Raw genomic sequence first — 21,175 nt, forward strand, 5'->3', positions numbered from 1 at the left:
TAAAAACGTCATTCTGAAATTGTCGTCATGTGCGCGTTCCTTAAAAACTGTCACTCGCCTTTGATGTTTGCCAAGATGGAATCTTAGTTTCTCCGAAGCAGATCAGCTTGAATATTTCCCTCCGCAAAAACGGCCAAATTGTCTTTGTTTTTCTTAAAAAAAACGCCGACGGGGTTTGTTGAAGACCGACAGTTGTGCAACCGACCTGCCTCATCAAAATTGCCCTTGATGTGGATTAAGAACCGGGTCCACCTGAATCTCTGTCGGTGCGACGCGAGCGAGACTCGGCCGCGTTTTGGAGTTTGCTCGTCGAATGCCGGCTGCCACGTCCAGGGTGGAACAGGGGCACGGCGCGAGAAGTGGTCCCGGGCTCCTTGTTAGCCAGCGCCGCCGCTATTAGACACGCCTGCGCTCGTGTTCGCCGTGGGCCGCTCACACCAGAGACGATCGGATTGGAAACACGTCCGCGTCGCTGTGGGGGCCGGAGGGGAGACGGGCGATGTCGGGGGAGTCGGCCGGCCCCGGCCAGTGGCGTTTAATGACCCGTTTCCTCCGCCGCCGCGTGCCACCGGTAGTTAAATCTCAATTTCAAGGTGCCCAGAGGTGGGGCGGGGCGAGGTGGTGCTGGGTAGCGGAGGATTGGGGAGGGGGGCGATTTCCCCAGCAGGGACGGATCAATTTGGAGCGGACGCCAAACGCCTCGACCGAGGAGCGCGGCGTGGTCCGGTCCCGCCCAATCGGCAGCGACCAACAAACGCGATGCCTTCACCATCGCGTCGATTAAACAACAGCAGCAATCGGCGACTGAGATTGTATCCACTTTCATGTCCGAGCGGCTTCCCCTGATCAGCGCGGCGGGCGCGGCGGAGCCTCCCCCAGCCGTCTTCGGGCAGCAGGCCGGGAACACCCTCGACCGGTTACCAGCCGATCGCGCCCCCCCCCCCCCCCCCCCCCGAGACAAACAACCATTTTCCGCAATGCGGGACAATTTCCAGTACTCTGTTCTCCTGCCGCGCATGTTTTGAGCATGTGGGAGAAGAGGGCTGTGATCGTAATACCCGGAGAAAAGCCGCCAGGTTTTTGTTGTCTCGAAACTGAAGTTTGTGGACCGCTCAAATTTGGCTTTGATGTTGCCTTGGACTTCCAATATTTTAAAAAGTCAAAAAATGATCAGCGACGTTTGCTGAATGCATCAACATTTGTGCAAAGCTCAGTTGTCTTTGATGTCTACGTAAATCAACTTGGAGTCGTCGAAATCTCCAAATTGCCTTTCAACAAACATGTTAGTTGATGTGAAAATGTTCTTTGAGCTTCACTTCAAATTTAGGTTGAGGTCCAAACTCAAATTGGTCTTTGACTGCCTTCACCTTCTCTGACGATTCGGAACGAGCGTCAAAAGTCGAGCGCCGCCCACGCTATCGGGGCCAAACATCAATTATTCAAAGGCGCAATCGGCCATCCTGATGTCATCGTGCGGATCGGGCGGCCAGGCAATTAGGTCCCGACGTCTCTTTTGACTCGTGTGTGTGTGTGTGTGTGTGCATTCGCGTCATCTCTCCACTCTCGCGCAGATTAATTTGTAATTAGTCTTGAGTTGTTGAGCCTGGCACAGATAAAGGCGTTTGACAAACGCTGACGATCACTTAAAAAAAAAAAGTGGCATAAAAATAAGAGCTTAAGCCCCGAAACTTATTTGTTTGCTCGGGGTGACGCTAAATGAGTTTCTTTGCCCACAGAAGCTCACCATTGTTGTTTTCATTCTTGATTTTAGTACTAGAGAGGGGAGGGGAGGGGAGGGGGGGGCAGCATTCCAATGAGTAACTTGAAAGTGGCCAAGTAATAACCACGAGCACACCACCTGCTGGTCATGCGGCTGAACTGCGCATGACATGAAATCGCCGAGATGATTTCAAATGAGAAAAACGGCACACTAGGTCAGTTAAAAAAAACGACCTCAAATTCAGCTAAATTAGATGCGTTGGAAAAAAGTTTTGGAGGGCGTGTGAAAGGTGAAACATTCTTTTGTTTCATTGCAAATGAAATCTGGCATTTTGATGGGAGTTAAAAATGTCGAAGGAAAAGTCAACCGGGTTGGGAATGTGGTGCCGGGAGGCAAAAAATAACAGGGCCGCAGCGTAGCCAAACACTGGATTTTATTCAAGGGCCATTTCAGCCCAACAGGATTTTGATAGCGACACGGCCACCTAGTGTACAGTCAGAGGACATCACAAAGTGCCTACGGACATCCATTTCACCAATCAACCAATCAATCCAGCCGGGTAAGAAAGCCGGCTGTGTTGTACGTCTCTCGGTTCCCGCCCACCATGGCTGGGATTTCTATTATTATTATTATTACTTGATTTTGTCATAGTAACTATTTTTGCGTTGGGAAATACTCGTGTTGAGTTGCTCCTCACTAATAGAAAGAAAGAGTGACGTCATTTTGCTTTGATTGATGGCCAGTCTTGTCCGCAACAAGCAATCGCGATTCGGAAGGCTGGCGTATGAAAACGTCCATGTTGGCATGTGAGAGTCCTGCACATTTTTGTCACGGTTGTAAAATTGTCGCCAGACATGTTACGTCTTTTGAATGAACGCGTTTCTCTCGCGAAGGGACATAAGTTTTGTACCGAGCGCCTCTATGGAGAGGAAAACGCAGAACATCTCCAATACGGTTCGAATATGTTCAGAGGTTGATGTGAGCATCAAGTAAAGTCGACATCAATTTTGGTGACCATCGATCGCGGTGCGGGCACATGAGGCGACGTTGAGATTCCTACGCCGCGGCTTGAGACTGTCTCGTCGCGTCACCGTACGGCAAGTGGCAAAGGACATTTTGACATTGGCGTCGGCTACGAAAGAGGCATTGGAAGCGTTTCATACGAGACTCCGCGGAAGCCATCGACTCTTTGGTCATGGAAAAGTATTCTTTTGCTTTTTCTTTTCAATTCTGGCGCAGATAATTGTCAAAGCGGGTCGGAGCCAATTGTCGGCCCATTCGCCGTATCGTGGGTGGCTTTAATATGAACCATAAATTCGGCCACTGATATCGTAAAACTGAGCTCGGCTAACGTGATGCAATCCGAAGCGATCGTCGCGTATTTCGCTTGATGGTCCATCACCGATTAGGCAGCAACTTCACGCTTTGTGCCTCACTTTGCCACCACGTCCAATTCGGCTGCGGCGTCGACGTAGTCAAGAAGGCGTCTTTGTACACGTCATGTCAATGTTGTCTATGATCAGACTTGCTCGCCGTTGTCGCAAAAGGCGCCGTTCGAGGTGGAATCGGCAGCGCTACGCAAACGGATGGAGCAAAGTAAGATAAGAGAAGGCCTGTAATGGCCCGTAAGTCAGTGAGTGCCGTCTCGTTGCCCCTCTCCCATCATGCTGGGACGTTTGTTTTTTCGGAGGACGACGATAATATGAATGAAGACGGAGGGACGGTGACGGAAGGGCAGACGGAGGACGGGGTGGCAAGACGGGGTCGAGTGCTAGCAACTCTTGCTACGTACGCCGTATCGTTTGTTCGGATCATGGATGGCTGGATGGACTAATGAACAAACGCGCACCCCCTGCAGGTCGTGCGGTTTAACTGCAGAAGAAATGAGAGCGTCGACATTATTTAAGATATGATTGTGTGCGTGCGTGCGTCAAAGAGGAAAAATAAGGTTAATGGTTTCTAATTATTTAAGAGGACTGTGTGTGTGCGTGTGTGTGTGTTGGGTGGGCAGCGGGCAAAGAAGGGGGCAGTCTATTCATAGTTGAGTCATCAGCGCCTCAATGTTCAGAAATGGCAAATTGTTAGATCCCCAATGGTGATTATTACTTGCTGTCAATGACCTTCATAACAAATTAAAATTATGCGAGTGGGACAGAGCGTGCTCTTTAATGGGCACTGAGTGTGTGTGTGTGTGTGTGTGTGTGTGTGTGTGTGTGTGTGTGTGTGTGTGTGTGTGTGTGTGTGTGTGTGTGTGTGTGTGTGTGTGTGTGTGTGTGTGTGTGTGTGTGTGTGTGGCACAATGGCCAGAGGCTGAAGACAGGCCTGCAGGGTTTCGCCATTTCCCCAGCACGCCCAACTAGACATTTCTTGTCGTTTCCCAAACACTTGATGGCATTAATTCATGCAAAAAAGAAAGAAAGAAATGGGACAAGCAAGATGGCCGCCGTCCTTTGGTGTGTTAAGAAAATCATGGCACACAAACGCCTCGTAGGAAACGAGGGTCCTTGAAGACCGTCTTTGGTGTTTGCAAAAAAAACCCCCAAATGTTACGCTTGTTGGATTGTCTTTGATTTTTTTTTTAACAAAAACAGTCTATGAGTCATTGAACACTAAACTGGTCTTGGAACGTTTCCGACACCAAAGCGCTCGTTGCTTTGTCGAAGCCCGTCCAAAAGATCTGCTGCAGGTCCCTTGAGCAAATTGCCTTTGATGTTCACGGCAATGCGTATGCAAGCTTCGCGACGACACTCAATGACTTTGCCCACCGTCCTCCTCTTACTCTCAAACACGCACACACGAAGCAACACATCTCCCTCTTTTCACGTGCGAGCGTGCCTGCATTTCTTGTCTTGTCAACACGCGCGCACACGCGCGAGGTGTCCGAATAAATCTTTCAATTTTATTTTCCCCAGACATTGGACAAGTTCATAGAAAAGGAGAGGCGACGCGTCCTTGCTCTTTGAATTTACTGCCCGGCCATGTAGCGCGCCCACGCACGCGCACACATACACACACACACACGAGCATGGCGCCATCATGGCGGCCCCTCTGCATGCGGCCATGTTGCAAACGCACGTAACATCTCGATCGATGCCCTCGAGTCAAGTCGCCTCCTTCACAAGGAGCCACGTTTCGGGCAGATTCATTTTGTCAACAACTCGTCAAAAAAGAGGCGTCGGGCGCTTTGGCGTCCACCAGCTCACCGTCGAGCTGAACGTACGTGAAACAAAGAGAATTCCGTGTTGTGCGTGGAAGCCCTTGCTAGCTTGATGCTAACACACAGTTGCAAAGCCCATAGATGGCGCCAGCAAGTTGCATCTGCGGTGGTCTTTTCAGCTTTCAAGCACCCCATTAGTTTCAGACATGAAGATATGTCCATTCTTTACGTATTTATTGAAATCATTTTTATTTTGTAATCCATTTTGTCCCCAAAGTGTGGCACGAATTTCAAACTGGGTTTGGGCAAAAGGCATTCTGAGCGGGCAGAAGCAGCGTTTCAGACTTTCAGACTTTGGAGGGATTGTGTTACAGGTCACATACGCATCATGACGTCGATTTTAATGAATGTAAGAAATTATGTGGGATCAGGGGGGTTGTTTTGTTTTTGTTTGTTTGTTTGTTTCTTTCTTTTTTCATGCTGATTCGTTTCATTTGTCTTCCGACTTTAGTCATGGAGATGTTGCTGCACACTCTCATTTTTATTTTCCCCAAGACCTGAAGGTCAGAAATTCCGAATTGATCTTGACTTCTTTTTCTCGTGATCGAACACACATTTAAATATTTGATTTTCTTTTTCGCCAGAGCCTACAGTGGAATTTCTTCCCCCTTCATTTCAATGGGGAACGCTGATTTGCGAGACAAGCGCAGTCACGGCACAAAGTGGTATGGCAAGGCGCCACTTCTTTTTTGCCCCTCCTTTTCCATTTCCAATTGCATTGACTTCCTTTTCCTTCCCTGCTTGCCCGTATGCACATGCGGCCGTATTCCAGCCAAAGGGAGACGAGGAGACACCGAGTCATCCTTCACCAATGGCAACCGCACAACTTCCTGCCAACGCGGACTGAGAAGGCACTGTGATGAATACACACACGCACACGCATGCACACGCACGTGTGCGTGTGCGCGTGTGGAGACAAGCACATTAGCAATTGATCTTGCCTTGATGTCCACGAAGAGACACTTCGGTCCACATCTGCATCCATTCGCATACATCGGTGGGCACACACACACACTCTCTCTCGCATCCTCCACAACCTCCCCACAGGGCCGCCTGATCATCCTGTGCCAATGATAAAGTTAGCGAGACATCAGGTTGTAGTGTGTGTGTGTGTGTGTGTGTGCTCTCTGAAGCCTGAAAGAGTGTGTCGGCAAAGGAGGGGGGCGCTAACAAAGGCGAGTCGGTGCCAGGGTGAAACTTCTGTCAGTGCTCGTATTTTTGCTCGTCGCCGTCGAGGCGGGCGGTTTGGGAGAGCCGCCTTCTGTCTTGCGTGGCGGTGCACGGAAAGGAAGAGGAGGGCAAACGCCAAACGAAACCTGCCGCTTGTAGTGACAAGGATGATGAGGGGGATTTAAAAGCGGATCCAATTTTGGGGCATTGTTTCGTCGCACGCCCCCGCCCCCGCGCGCCAGGATATATAGATAGATAGATAGATAGATATTTCAATTTATGCGTGTATTTCTTTGAAGTCAAAACTTCAAATATTGTTATTGTATTGAACAGTAACATGCAATATTTGATGCAGTATGTATGTTTTTAATCGTTTCAGCAATCATTATTCATTTTAAATGATACATGAGACACGGTGTATGTTTTGTAATTATCGAGCACCGATCGGCGGGATAGTCCCGAGTATTTAGTCGTTGGAATCGAAGCTGATTTATGCAATGTGTTCATAATTCTACAATCTATACCGCATAGTGCACCGCACATTTTCGACTGTATCATCATTCATCTCATTAGTGTTGTAGTCGATTTACTCTTTGCGAATGTTGTTGAATCGTTCCAGTCATTGTGACTGAGGTCATCGGCAAATGACGAAAGGCTCACTTGGCGCCTCGCACGTCTACTTTCTTTGTCAAACAAAGTGTAAAAATAAATGAATCGACACCTCCATTTCAAAGACTTCACAGAGCACAAGTGTGTCTTTCATCAGTCTGTTTTGTCGTCTCTAAATGCGTTTGTGTGCTCCCATTCCTCTTGTTGTGCTGTTGCGGCTCCGGCTAATAAATATAAATGTTTGTGATTAGCATCTCGGCGGCACAGGTGCGCGTTCGTCGTCGGGCGAAAGCTCCTTCATTAATTTCCCCGCCACGGAAAAAGTGCCGCCGTGCCACACGGGCCAGAGTGTCCCAATCGCTGACAAATGAACACGCAGATTGTTAATGTACTCCCGGGCGCCACCGAGGGAGAAAAAATAAAAAATAAAATGTCGTTAGGATTCACGGTCATGAAGTGGCCCTCAAGAGCTCTTTTTCCCTTTGCGAACTTTTCGTTCGCTTGATTCTCTATTGCGTCGTATGGCACGTGGCTCGGTAAGCTGCAGTAAAATATGTCATGCGTTGTATTTTACGTCTGCTTGTTTTTCTGCACCGTTTGTGCTCAAATATCCCTTGCTTCAATGTGTAGAACACCGCAACACCGTGACTATTATTTGGGGGGGGGTTTGCCTTGTTTGTTAGCATTAAGCTAATCCGACTTCATTCGGGCATTGGATGTTTTGGTAATGCGTAATATGTAGATTGGTTCATTCCCAACACGGCCGCGGACCCGCTTGCGAGAGGGCGTGCGCACTTTTGCGACCGCGCATCCGAATGGCCGAGTTGGTGCGTGCTCTCGCAACAGTAACATTCGAGAGGGTTACACAGTTAGCGGTGACATGTTTTTCGTGTTGCCGCAACATTTGAACAGGGCTGTGAAGACCTTCCCCAATTTGCCGTGAGTGCAAAGGAGGCGCCTCCACTTTGGAAATGGCTAATTGCTGGGCCGTGGCGATATCGTGCCGTGCCGTGCATTGAAAAAGAACGAGCGGTACGTGTGGAGTTGGCGTCCTGGCGGCGTTTGCCTTTTTGGAGATTGCGAGCGGGCCAAGGGAAGCGCAAACAAAGGCAAAAAGAAATCAAACATGCCTCAAAATGGGTGTTGTTGTTTTTTTTCATCAGCTGCAAAAATGTTTTATTAAGGGAAGAGGGGGGCGGGGGTGGCGAGGAGGGGGGCAAACACCTGCCTTAAAATGTCGTCTCAACATCTCCCGAATGCCATTTTGCTTAATTGACTTGGAAATGGCCCAAATGTATTGCTGAGTGCGGTCTAATTAATATTAATAATAAATGCCATTATTAACATCAAAGAACATCTGGTGCCCCTGTTTACCGCCGCGCCAGCGTTCTGTTTTCATCTCGCGCAAAACAACACCGCGCCTTTATTTCCATTTAGTCGCTGGCTTCTTTTTGTTGATGTTGTCGTCGTGGAAGCGCGTCTCGTCTGTCTTCCTGCGGCTCGCCGGGGTCAAACGGCGAGCGGCGGCGGCGGCGCCGTGTGAAATTTGGACGCCGCGCGTCCACACCCCCCCCCCCTCGCTTGGCTCCTTCCTTTCTTCTTGCCCGCTTCCCAGTTGCCGTGATGCCTCCGAGACTTGTAACATCCCCCGCCAGGGCCCCCGCCGCGGCAAAATATAGATTAAAAAAAACAAAACAAAACTATTCATCAAAGTCAACATCTGCAGCTTGACACCGACTTCTTGTGGAAGTTTTGAGTTTCAATCGACGTCGTCGCCGCCACCACGCCAATTGTAGACGTATTCGTGCGACGCGAAGGGGGACGCGATGTGGACAGCGTGCTGAGACGATCGCGTTTCATGTTGAAGAATGCCACGGGCGATTTGAGGCTGCATTAAAAGCGTCATTTCACCCGGACACAAAGTGACGTCAAATGAAACAACAGTAATCATTTTGCCGTCTGCTCTTGCGTCACTGCAAAATGGCCGCCTCTTCCTGGAACCTCAATTCACAGATCCCTCTGATGGATCGCAACAACATCTTGAGGCACCCCTCAAGTGGCTTTAATAGCAAAGACAGCAGGAGGGAAAAAGAGGGGGCAACCCCCCCCCCCAAAAAAAAAAAACTTAAGACACCAAAATGCATTTGCATCCGTTAGATGGAAAAGCAAGAATTGAAAAATGCAATCTATTCCACAAATGGAATGAGCATCTTCAAAAAACATGCAGCTTCGTTTGGGTCGCATGCCGGGAGATATTCAAAGTTGAAGTCGTACTCAAGAATGTTTGTTCGTTTTTTGCTCTGGTGGCATATACTCATGTGGTCAGTCAAATCGATTTTCAAAAGGCTAGCGGGCTGGGGCAAAGCATTCTTGAGGGCGCCATGCGTCGCTGTGCGCGCAACTTCCCAAAGGCTTTCGCTTGTTGAATCGGGCCGCAATATTGACCCCCGGAAATGTTTGAAACGGCGCACGGGTGTGGTTTGCAGGGCTCGTTTGCACACCGACATTCAGTACGAGAGCACTTCATGAAAAATGTTTTTTTTAAATCATCTGGCTCCCGGTATACATTAAAAAAAAAAAAAGAACTAAATACGATGACAATCCTCTGGCTCCAGATACATCAAGTAAATCAATCAAATTCTTTGGCTGCAAATCCATTTAACAAAAAATCATCTGGCTCGTGATACATCCAAAAGAAAAAAAAAATCACGTGATAAGTAGATGTATTGCCGAGAAAAATGATTGATGATTTTATGAAATTGGCTGAATCAAATTGATTCAATTGAATAAAAGCCTTATTCGGTGGGGGTAGTCAAGTTTCCAAGAACCACGTGAGGTCATTGTTTGAGCGGTGATTTGGGGAGACCCCATTTTCTTCCTTGTCCGCAAGTGGAGCGCGACAGCCACAAGAAAAGGCGAGTGACGCCCGGTCCACTGCACAGAAGCGCCTCACGCCTCGGCCAAACGGCAGAGGATCTCCCCATTCGGCAACGTTTTGATCGGCCCGAGTCGCGAAAAGGTGCGCTGTGTGCAGAGTTCCTTGTCAGCTCGTAAACGTGCGACCGGTGCGGCGGCGTTTCATGAGAAGTGTTCGTGCGCGCCGATCGGCGGGAGCGCCGGCGTCAGCGGCGAAACTCAGCCTCCGAATTGATTAACTCGCGCCGACCGCACGCTCACAAAGATGGCAGCGCTCCAAATCAAAGGAAGCCCAGGCCGGATGGTGTTGTGTTGCTCCCGGCGTAAGGAAATCAAGTCCCAGTGGGCACATTTCTAAAAGCCTAATGCCTTTCAAATGATGTCATCACATTTGAGCCCCCCGACACCCTCCTCGTTTGCGCCCGCATCGCCCCTCCCCCTCTTCCTCCCTTCCCGTCCAATTTTGGGGCCGGTCACGTGACGCATTAGAATAATGGACCGGCGAGAAGCACGCAAACATTTTAGTCGTCCTGTTTTTTTTTTCCCTTTTCTTAACCACACTTTGATTTCCGGAAAATGATCCGGCAGCCATCAAAGGCGCTCCGGGTTCAGGGCGGCAGAGAAGAAAAGGCGCCACCGAGGGCCAATCGTTCTCTCGTTTGCGTCTTTTGATGCGCAAATGTCGTCGCCGACATTGTTGACTCGATCCGCGACTGACGACTCGTCGGGAGCCGAAAAAAAGGATCCGTCACATCAAGGACTTCATTAGTGACGCCAAACCAAACAGCTCTAAAACACAAAGAACCGTTGATGTTCGAGCAAACGGGAGGCTTTTTTTTTTTCCTTTTCTTTTCTTTTCTAACGCCGTCTGACAAAAGTTAGCTGACTTAATGCTAACACCCGATGCAAAACTCCAGAGACGGCGGACTGAATCTGGGCGTCGGTGGCGCGGTGGGAAAACCTTTTCGGCACTCGGTATTTGAACGCAAACGGTGCAGCAACACGTGTAGACAGACTGTACTCACAAAGCGATCGTATTTATCCTTCGACAAGGACGGCTAATATTACCGCAGCTCGCCGAGCAGTTGCGACGGTCTCTGTGCGTCGATTGGTATGCCCGCCCGCGTGTGTCGCGACGACCGCATGAAATTGGCCGCAAACGGTTTCATTTTTGGTCAGCTTTAATGATGTTAAATACTGGATGTTTTCATCATGTACGGTCTCCCCCAAACACGTTCCGCAATCCATCATATTTATTTAGTTGGACTCGTCCTGTCACTTTTTATCTTGAATCGGACAGCGGGCTACTTCCAAATAAATTGTAGAAGTTGGCCTGTCAAATCTCTCCCCGAGAAAGTCCCTTTGATGAGAATTCCTGTTTCATGTAAAGGAATGAATTGGGGGACGGTGCCCGGTGCAAATGCATTCAAAACCATCTGAACTGGGAAAAGAAAGTATCCTCTCCAAACGAAAGACATTTTGCACCCCCACCTCCCGCCCCCAACCGCAAAAAAAAAAAAAAAATGCATTCCAAGTCCCAACGTGGTGAATTCCTTTCGGGTGTCAATCACCGAAATCGAGATGGTTTCCGATATAATCGTCTTCTTGAACATATCGGGACGAACGCTGCAACGAGCGCCATCTCCTGCTCCCCATCTGGCTGCGTGTCACAATTAGGAAGCATCTCTGGATATATATATTTTTTTGGTTTGTTTTGTTGTTTGCTGTTGTTGATTGATGCTGTATTTGTTCTCTCCTCCACGAATGAGAGCCGGGTGTGGTCGCTACGCGCGCGCACACACACACACACACACACACACACACACTGGCACGGTAGCAGATCTTTATCAATTTCTATATTTGTCAGTCAGTCATATAGGATGCCCTGCCTGGTGTCCCTGCGGTGGCGTGCGCGGGAAGGCGGCGAGGAGGTGTCTCACACACGCGCGCACACACCCACTCAGAGGGGAAGTGTGCGTGGAGTGCAGCCGACAGCCGGCGGAGTGACTGATACTCAGCCTGCCTCCCAGATGGCCCGTTCAACTCTGCTCCGATCTGATCCGGGAGCCTTTGTTCTGGCATGTTCCATTACGCCGCCGTGACACCAGTCAAGGCAGAGGGGAGAGGAGCTGCTCTCAGATCAGATACACTTGAATTAAACATGCCTTTCTCCCCCCCCCCCCCCTCTCCTCGCGCTCCGCACACACACACACACACACACAGTGGCAGCTTTGGCGCCATCACAGATGATAAATTCAGCACATTTCACCATCGATGGAATAAAAGTGCTTTTCAATGTGGCGTTGAAAGATCCATTGATGTATTTGGAATCTATTTTTTGTGCAAGCGCGAGGGAGCATGCTTGGGAATTAGGCCCGATTGAATGAACAGATGTCAGATCAGCCGTCGACACGGGCATCAAATTTGCATGAACGTACATATTATTCCAGCGTCAAAATGAAATATGCAATCCAAAATATGTCGGTCCGACGTGCCGATTCCCCAAAGGGTGCGTTTTTGCACCCCACGCGGACGGACATGCTCGTCAACTGAGCAGATTTACCGCTTTAACGTAACAATGCCACAATCGGGTTTGACACGTGATGTGGTATGCTTTGGATCCTGTTCAAAATTGACCATCCCTCCAAGAATGTCATATATATACTGTACATATATATATATATATATATATATACACCCTGTACACCCACACACACCGAAAAAGGTTTTTTGTTGAATTTAACCCATTTGAATTTTGTCATGTGGTTGCATGAGATCCATTTTTAAAGTAAAAAAAACTACTTCATAAATCGCATCTGGATCCAGATGATTTTGTGTGCAACCATTCGACAAAGTGTTACTTGAACACAGCATTTTTTTTCTCCTCAGTGTATTTTTATTTTTTTTTATTCAGTTTGAAAAGATTAGCAAATGTCACTTCGACCCCCACATGAAGGAGCGTTCGGTCGACTGCTATTTGAAACCGACGGTCCAAATCCGTCCTCGCGAAGTCGCGCGCGTTGCTCTTTGGCGTATTTCGGCGCTGCTAATCAGACAGTCAACATTTGGAATCAGCGACCAAACACGTCTTATCTGATGAGCGCCCGATTAAAGCGAGGCGCGCCAGACGTCGGTCGACCTTTAACGAGCCGCTCGCTATATGGCGCGCGTTCACGCCTCCGACAGCTCGGGCCGCTTTTGCATAGACAAGAAAAGGAGGAGAGGGGAAAAAAGAAAAAAAAAATGGCAGGCGGATCGATATCGCCGGAAGATTCCTTCGTCCGGCCGGCGAGCGCATGTGAGCGATGGGGCCTAATATGCGAGGTGACCTTCAAAATGTCATAAATGTGTTGTGCCATAAAGTGTCAATATTTGTGGTTATGTGCGGCGCCGTGACTTTTACAGTAATTGGAGCGGCCACATTAAAAGAGTCGGATCGGTCGACTGATTAAAGACACGCACGCACCCGCGCACGTGTCTACCTATAGGCCAGCGCACGCACGCACGCACGCACACACACACACACACGTACGCTTTTTCTTGCACGTGTGAATGTGTTGGGGTTTCCTATCATTATCGCACAGCGAATGGAAAAGTGACTTTTTAAATCGCCGCCCAGTTGCCGGTCAAGAGTATGCAATTAAACATCAATGTAAATATTTCATCCGTCGTGCCCATTCAGAATTGTGCAAAAATGTCGCAATTGGACATCATCCATGTTCATTTCGGGAGGGCCTATTTCGCCTGGCAAGCCACACCCACTACATCTAGAAAGCCCGCCCTCCATCGCGGCTGGGCCCCGGCTCAAAAAGCGCCGTCCAATCAGATTTCGGTTTAGTGCTTGCGACGTGCCCTTTGTGCCCACGGTCGCTCTTTGGCGACGGAGGGCCATCTTCCTTGAAAATGGCGCGCCGGAGAGACGATACTTGGTTCACGTCATTTTTAGCATTCAATCCGAAATGACCAGAAGCACTTCTGATGGCGCCGGAAGCGTTATTTTTATTTTTCATTTTTCATTTTTCTTCCCCCCCCCCACAACGTCAGGTCTGCTCTTTGTCGATTGGTTCATTTCACTTTTTCTTTGCTCACATTCGCCCTACCTCGGAAATGCGCTGGTGAGACTTTGAGCAGGCGCAAACGCCGGGACGGTGATGAGTCCGGATTTCCGGGCCGGGATGCCTTCGAATAAAAGTCTGATCGTCACGTGGCAATTCCGCTCCATTGACGACGCTGGACCGCCCACGTCCAGTTTCTCTGCCCACGACTTGGTCGCTCGTCTGGATTTACATCCGCATTCAAATCGTTTGGGAATTTTTTTTCCATTGCAATTTGTTTTTCTTGCATTTTGGCTTTGTTCTCTTTCAACTTCAGTTGCTTTTCATTCATTTTTCGAGGGAGTTTTCGTTGGAGTCAAAGCAATGCTTTCCGGGAATACGTGATGACGACAATTTGCTTTTGGTGGCCGGAAGCAATCGAGTCATTTCAAATGGGGGAAAGCGGATTTGTCAGATGAGTAAATTGAGTTGCGAGCTTGCTCAAGGAACGGATTGGACTCTCGAGTCAAAGCAGCGCCGTACGTACTGTACGTGCTCTTCCCGCGCTCGCACTCGAGCACGCGTTTGTCCGCGCGTGTGTGTGTTTTGTTCACGCGCGCGCGCGCGCAGCCCGGCTGCTGGCGGCTTTTGGATTTGATCGTTTGGCCTCCATCTGCGTGGGGCAGGTGGGCGAGGGTCTGCTACAACGGCAAGCGGCGCGTGCCAAAAGAGGATACGGAGATGTGTGGCGGCGACCGCTGGAAATAGGTTTTGCGAGGCGGCGCCCCCTACCCGCCAGCCCAATCCCCCCCCCCCCCCCACGAATCCTCGTCTCTTTATTTAAAGCCACCCTTTTTTGTCGATGAAGTTCTTTTCAACCGGTAAAGGTTAGACTGCTGATCCACCCATCTGTCCTGTGTCGACCGGTCTTGTCCTGTCCTGCCTTTTCTTGTCCTGCTTTGTTACTCGTAATCCTGTCCTTGTCCTTTCGTGTCTTCTCTTGTCATTTCCGATCCTGTCCTGTCCTTTCTTGTCCTGTCTCATGTTGCTCTGTCATGTCCTCTGTTGTCCTGTCCTCTCTTTTCTTCTTTGGACACTTGTCATTTCCGATCCTGTCCTGTCCTTTCTTGTCCTGTCTCATGTTGTTCTGTCATGTCCTCTGTTGTCCTGTCCTCTCTTTTCTTCTTTGGACACTTGTCATTTCTTCTCCTGTCCTGTCCTTTCTTCTCCTGTCTCACGTTGTTCTGTCATGTCACTGTTGTCCCGTCCTCTCTTTTCTTCTTTGGTCACGTCCGGTCCAGTCTTGGTGTCTTCATCTCGTCTTTCCCTATCGTGTCCTTGAATGATTTGCCCCGCCCTCCACTCCTGCCCATTTTTGTCCAGGCACGTCGGTTGCTTCCTGTCCCGTCTTATCCTGCCGTGTCCTCTTAAATTGCCACATTGCAGTGGCTTTATAATGTCCCAGTTCGGTACAAGACGCGATGTTTAACACCTGACGCTCACGTGCTGGCTTATGTGTGAAAGGCGGCGGGCTGCCATTACTGTTTGTCGTACTCTCATCTTTCTCGTGCAGCAATTTTACGCAATCTCTGCATGAGACCTTCAAAGCTTTTTTTAACGACTTGACTTTTTCACTGGAGACTTGAAAGCTAATTATATGGTTCAGCCTCATTTTGGAGAAGCCGGATGTGCACTTTTTATTTCTTAAAAGAGATTTGTGTGCTCTTTTTTCCTGCGTCTCTGTGGCCGCCTTGGAATGTTTTTCACCGACTGCTGAACGGCTTCCCGTTTTATTGTGAGTGACCCGCTGACTTGACTCTTTCCATTCTGTCGACTTGCGGCACGCACAAAAAAAAAAAAAAAAAAAACCTTCTCATTGTGCGGCGGTAGCGACAGCCATCTTTTATCAAATCATCGCAAACATTTTTAATCATTAGATAATGTCGGTGAGTCCGCACAAACAACTCGAGATGGGACGTGAGCATTGGATGGATGGAAATGGTAAAGCTCGCATTGTGTCCCTTTTTAACTGACGGAAATACGTGCCAGACCAACATATGTCATATATATCCAATATACTGTACATTTCAAATCGTTGTACTCGAACGTCAACTCACTTTGAATTGAACTCAAAACAGAATGAACAGTATTTATTTCTTTTTCAATCAAAGTTGAACCAAACCATAAGTTAACCAGGTCTGTTAGCTTCAAGCTAACACGCGATGGGATGGGCTTCATGAAGTTTAACGGGCTGCGGCAAGCGAATCTTTTTGGAATCGAGTGTACTACCGACGAGTGTTTGGATGAAAATTGATTTGTCATTCTTGAACACAATACACGACATACAACGATCGTCTCCACCTGGCATTGCCGTCCTCACATGGTACCGTAGTATCTGTGAGGCTGAGCGATGTTAAAGTGTGGGGCCCGGCCCGGTGAGTGACGTGGGTGTCAGTGAATGAGAGTGAGGAGTTGGCCGGCTATTAAGCGGCTAACCCGCCAGCCGGTCTGCAGGTTGACGGTTGGCGATTGTGCACGTGGCGCTGTGGTTCGCGTTGCGCTTCATCTTTGTTTTTCAGTGTGAAACAATTCCAAGTTTGATTGGATAGACTCCTTCCTCCTGTTTTGCCCCAAACTTTTTTCCACGCAGAGTACGACTGCAGTAACCGTAGTCCGTGTGGAAAAAATCATTCCTGTGAATTTTACTTTGCTCTCATCGGATTATCCGATTTATTCAATTAATGGTTGCGGTGCAAATGCGGTCGGTTTACATCAAGATGCCGTTAATTGGGATCACTTAGTCTCCAGCCGCACCGTTCTTCATCTCACGTGACTTGTCAACAAGGCTTTTGATGCTCAACCCGTGCTCGGCGTGCCATCCATCAAGCCCTTTGTGGGTATTTTTAATTGAGCGACGCGTGTTGTCTGGGCCCCCTTTTTTTTTTTTTTTTTTTTTTGCACCGCGCTCCGCCGACTGTCAGCACATCAGAGGCGGCCGGCGCAACGCCACTCGCCCTCACTTCCCATTATGCCGCTGTCAACGCCGTCGTCGTCGGAGGTGATTGCGTTGATAACAAACGTGGCATCGCACTAAAGCGCCAGCATCATCGTTTTTTTTTTTTCTCGGTCGTTGGGGGGGGGGGGGCACGGTCAAAAGCGTTATCACCCCGTCATATCTGTGACAGCGAGCTGTCACAATCAGCTGGCGGCGCCAGGGAGAAAAAAAAAATCCCGTCTTGCTGACACAGGCAAATCTATTTCTGTTCATCGCCATTGTTCCTTTTTTTTTGCCGCCGCCGACGTGAACGGGAATAAAAGCGGAAGGCGGCGAGAAGGGGCAAACTTTCCATCAGCCATCTTAAAGGGAATAGTCCTTAAGTCAACAGTTGTACATTTTTTTAGCATTGTTGCTACATGCTAATGCTGGAACTCTTTCGCTGAGATTTTTCGTACCGCCTTGCCCGGCCGGGTGTCGCGCCATCCCCGTTGCAGAGCCATTAAAATATGACCTCAATACGGCACATTGGATGCACATAAAGTGTATGAAATGTCTATTTCTTGTGGCGACAACGCATTCCAACCCTGGATTCACTTTTCGGGTATGGGACTCAGACTTTGTAATGTAAAGATGCTACTGACAATGTGATATACAGGATATATATATACAGTATATATACCTGTATATATACACACACACACACACTGCACACACATTTTTATGTAATTATTTATACATACATACATATGTCCAGTATCTTGGAAACGTGTGTGTGTGTGTGTGTGATGTAAATATGGTTGTTATGAGCAGCGAGCACTGCCAAGCAAGCGCGTGTCCAGATGTGACGATGTCGGTTATGATGATAGCGCGATGATGAGGATGATGACGATGACGTTATGATGATAGCGTGATATGTGAGCAGCAACACCCTCCATTTTGTTTCCAGATGCCGGGGAGGAGGCGGCTTCGGCAGCTGCCAAGGCGGCCGTCAGCGTTCCGCCGTCGGTGTCTCAGCATCGCGAGCGCTCGCTGGGCTCGGCCTCCAAAGACTGTCCCTACTGCGGCAAGTCCTTCCGCACCTCGCATCACCTCAAGGTCCACCTGCGCATACACACAGGTCAGTAGAACACCTTGAAATGGCATCAAAAATCAGGAAAAGTGGTCGATCAGACTCAAGTCTTGACACTCATGTTTCAAGCAAGTCCCAAGTTCGTGTGATCAGTCAGGCTGAGTCTTGATGACATTTTGTTGAGTCCGGTCATGAAGCCACATGTAAGCTAGTTGAAGGAGCCATTTTGGACTCTGTGTGTGCGCGTGTGTGTGTGTGCTTGCGTTCGTCAAGTGGCCGAACACATTGCCACGGTTTTGAATGGCCCCAAGCCAGTTTTCGCATTGTCTTTTCCCTTGTCTTCTCAATGAAAGGCATCGCCGACATTCAACTTAGTTGATGTTTGACCGGTTGCTGGTGAGCTCAACTGTGAAGTTCAGGTAGTTTCGCTTTCTTTTCGGGTTTTGTCGCGACGGATGTGAAGGCAGTTGGTTTGTTGTAGTCTTTGTGTTTCTTATTGTTGGGTTGCTCACCACGCATGTTGACTTCCAGTTTTTTCAACGCTTTTTATCAAACACATGAAACAGTGGACCCTCGCATACACGCAACTCGGCACCCGCAGATCCACCTATTTGCGGTGTAAAAACAATTTAAAAAAAAAAGGGGGGGGGCACAACCCCCAGTTTTGACGCAAAAGGCTTTTTGATTATTTTTCTCCGCTTATTCAGGAATTTAGGAGGATTTAAAAAAAAAAAACCAAATTTCAATGCATTTATAACTTCGTCAATTATTGGCAGATATTCGCGATTCTCAGCAAGCTGCGAATAGGAAGGGCTCACCGTACTTGAATCCAAGTGTCAACCTAGCTCCCTCCGTGACACCGGACGTGAAAATGCATTCCTGTTTTTTGGTTTATGTCCTCCCCCCCCCCCCCAAAAAAAAAAAAAACATGTTCCCTGAGGCCACATGCCCTTGCCTGTGTTGCTCCATTTCCTGTCATCTCTAAATAAACTAAATCATTTGCACTATTGTTGTTCGTAGTTAAATTAGTCGTCATTGCAGTATGCGTCATTATGATTAGCGTTCTGGGCATTGTTCATATTGTCTATTGCCTCAATAGTTTTGTTTGAATTTCGAGGGGCCCTGTTCCGACGCGTTCCACTTTGGAGGCTTCCCCGCTCCATTCGATTGACATCCTTCGGCTTCGCCGTCGAGTTCCGACGGCGACGTGACATGTCGAGCGCACAGATGGTCTCAGCTTCCGAGTCGCACGTTTCCCAAATGTGCGAGCGATGCCTCCGCGCACTCTCGTTAGTCCTCGTTAGTCCACCGCGACCTCATTAGCCGGTCCTCGCTTTTGTGTGCGTGAAGTTATCGTTCTTCTCGTCTTTCCCTTCCAACAAGGCCTCAGTGTCCCACCGTGGCATCGCCCCCCTTTCACGCTGGCTCGCTCTCAATAACTTCCGAGGCACGACAAAGGCGGCCTGTCCTCGCTCTGGGGGTTATTTTTCCACTCGGGAGGGGGCGGGGGCGGGGAGGTCAGTCGTCACTCGCGCGAGGACGGGCCTCGTTGACTTCACTTTATCCTCCAGTTGAGCGGGACGACCCCCTTTAGTCTCGACACGCTCGGCCGCTCGCGCCGTCGCCGGAGGAAGTCAGGAGAAGCATGAGGTGAAATCCCTCCGTGGGCTGACAAACGCGCCGGTGACGATCCGGGTTCAAGTCACAAGTAGATCACGCCAACCACGCTTGGCGGCACGCTTGTCTCCAAAATGGGACGCCGGCCCGCTACTTACGCTGGTCTGCGTACGTGGTTGCCTTAGAGCGCCTTGTTGTCGGCCGTGAGTGTGTGCGCAACATGCTGAGAACGATGAAAGAGTGAGGAGCGGGGCGGGGAGGGGAGCAATTCTGTCTTCACATCCGACATGTGCGCCAGAGCTTCCTTTTAGTGTGGCTGCTTTAGAGTGCCTCGTGGTCGCATCTTATTTGTATTTATTCCGAGCAGGGATATTTTACAATATTTCGATATGCAGGTGCCGTATAAGAAAAACGTCAGACGTCGGAATAGCCGTATTTGATTAACTTTTGAGTGCTCTGTGGTTTCGGCACATTCTGCAGACACGCCCACAGCGTTGGAGAGCGGAGAGGAAGGCTCGATTGTTCACGGCTTTGAAGCCTCATTTTGTATGCCGCGCTCGTCCACCAAACTGTTTGCGTATTTCGTCGAGCCCGACTCCTCCGCCGTTGGCTTCGACCGCGATCGCAACCCGACACCGGACCGCTAACCACTAAACCAAAGCCGGTTTGGCTCCGACTGAACCGAACCCCTCGGCGGCCCGCAAAACCGGTCCCGCCAAGCCGAGTGAGCGCGAGCTCATGTTTGTGACCGCGAGCGTGCAGGCGAGTCCCAAGCCCGCTCCTGTTCCCGCAGAGTCCATCGACGGCGTTTTCATTTGCAATCTTTGATGTTCCTCGCCCCGCGTGTGACTTCCCTCCGATCTCAATTTATGTTTTACACATCATCCTCGTTTTTGTCCCCCATTAAAATTTTATGTGCGACAAGGCCACCGAGGCCCGGCGTCGATGTTTATTTGGCTCGGCGCGGCTTTTCCACACATGCGAGCGGCGTGATGAATCGCCTTCAATCAGCGCTACGAGCTAATCGCCGGCAATGGCGATCTAGTCCAAGAGCGGATCCGGATCCAGACCCGCTCTCTTTTTTTTTTCCTCCGGGCCTTTGAGCGAGAGATTAACGAGGCGCTAACAGCCGCTTGAAAGAAATGAAGTGAGCTGAAATTTAGCGCTCAAGAGCTAACGTTTCGTCCGTCGTTTCATCTCGAACGGGGGAGTGAGCAAATATCCATTAGCGGACTGGAGCGGAGTTTTTTGGAGGTGGCTAACAGCGGCGAGCTAATGAACACACTGCGGAGGGTGATCTTTCATTATACAAATGAATGCTCACATTTTAATGGGAAAGTCACATAATGAATCCCGGCTTCAGTGACAGCAATTAGCGGGCCAGATTGTCCCCTTCTGGACAAGGCGCTATTTAGCAGTAAGCAGCTGCGTGTGTGTGTGTGTGTGTGTGTTGGGGGGGGGGTATAATTAAAAATATAAAAGAAGTCCTCTGCTGTGACAATAGTTTCTTGGGGCAGGGTGGCGTGCGAGCGTGTCACTTAACCTTACCTTAACCTTGTCATCAAGCCCCATTTTTAGCCCCCACCTCACCCACACACTTCTGGAACCCAGTGCACTGACATTGTGCCTTTGCCCCGCTACCTTAGCTTAGCATTTTTAATTCCGCTCACACAGACGCGGTGTGCATGCTGTACTTCTGTCGATAAATAATCAATATGAATGATGTCATGATGAAATTCTGTTCTGAATTTTCTGCTTTTTGACTCCATTCTTCTTCAACAAACACGCAATGGTGTCATTGCAAAGAAAATGTTTGCCCGGCATG

The 21,175-nt window shown here is 49.2% G+C and overlaps 1 protein-coding gene across 2 annotated transcripts in view; it reads left to right on the forward strand.

Moving 5' to 3' along the window:
* Window positions 1-21,175, forward strand: part of znf536 (zinc finger protein 536) — a 178,098-nt gene that overhangs the window by 119,947 nt on the left and 36,976 nt on the right. For both annotated transcript variants that reach the window (XM_086107990.1, XM_086107989.1), the window contains one exon: window positions 17,611-17,781. In XM_086107990.1, the coding sequence (XP_085964116.1) occupies window positions 17,611-17,781 (171 nt within the window). The remainder of the gene's footprint in view (window positions 1-17,610; window positions 17,782-21,175) is intronic.

This window comes from Hippocampus guttulatus, chromosome 3 (genome assembly GCF_054856545.1).
Source record: "Hippocampus guttulatus isolate MCC_2025c chromosome 3, RoL_Hgut_1.0, whole genome shotgun sequence".
Lineage (NCBI taxonomy): Eukaryota > Metazoa > Chordata > Actinopteri > Syngnathiformes > Syngnathidae > Hippocampus > Hippocampus guttulatus.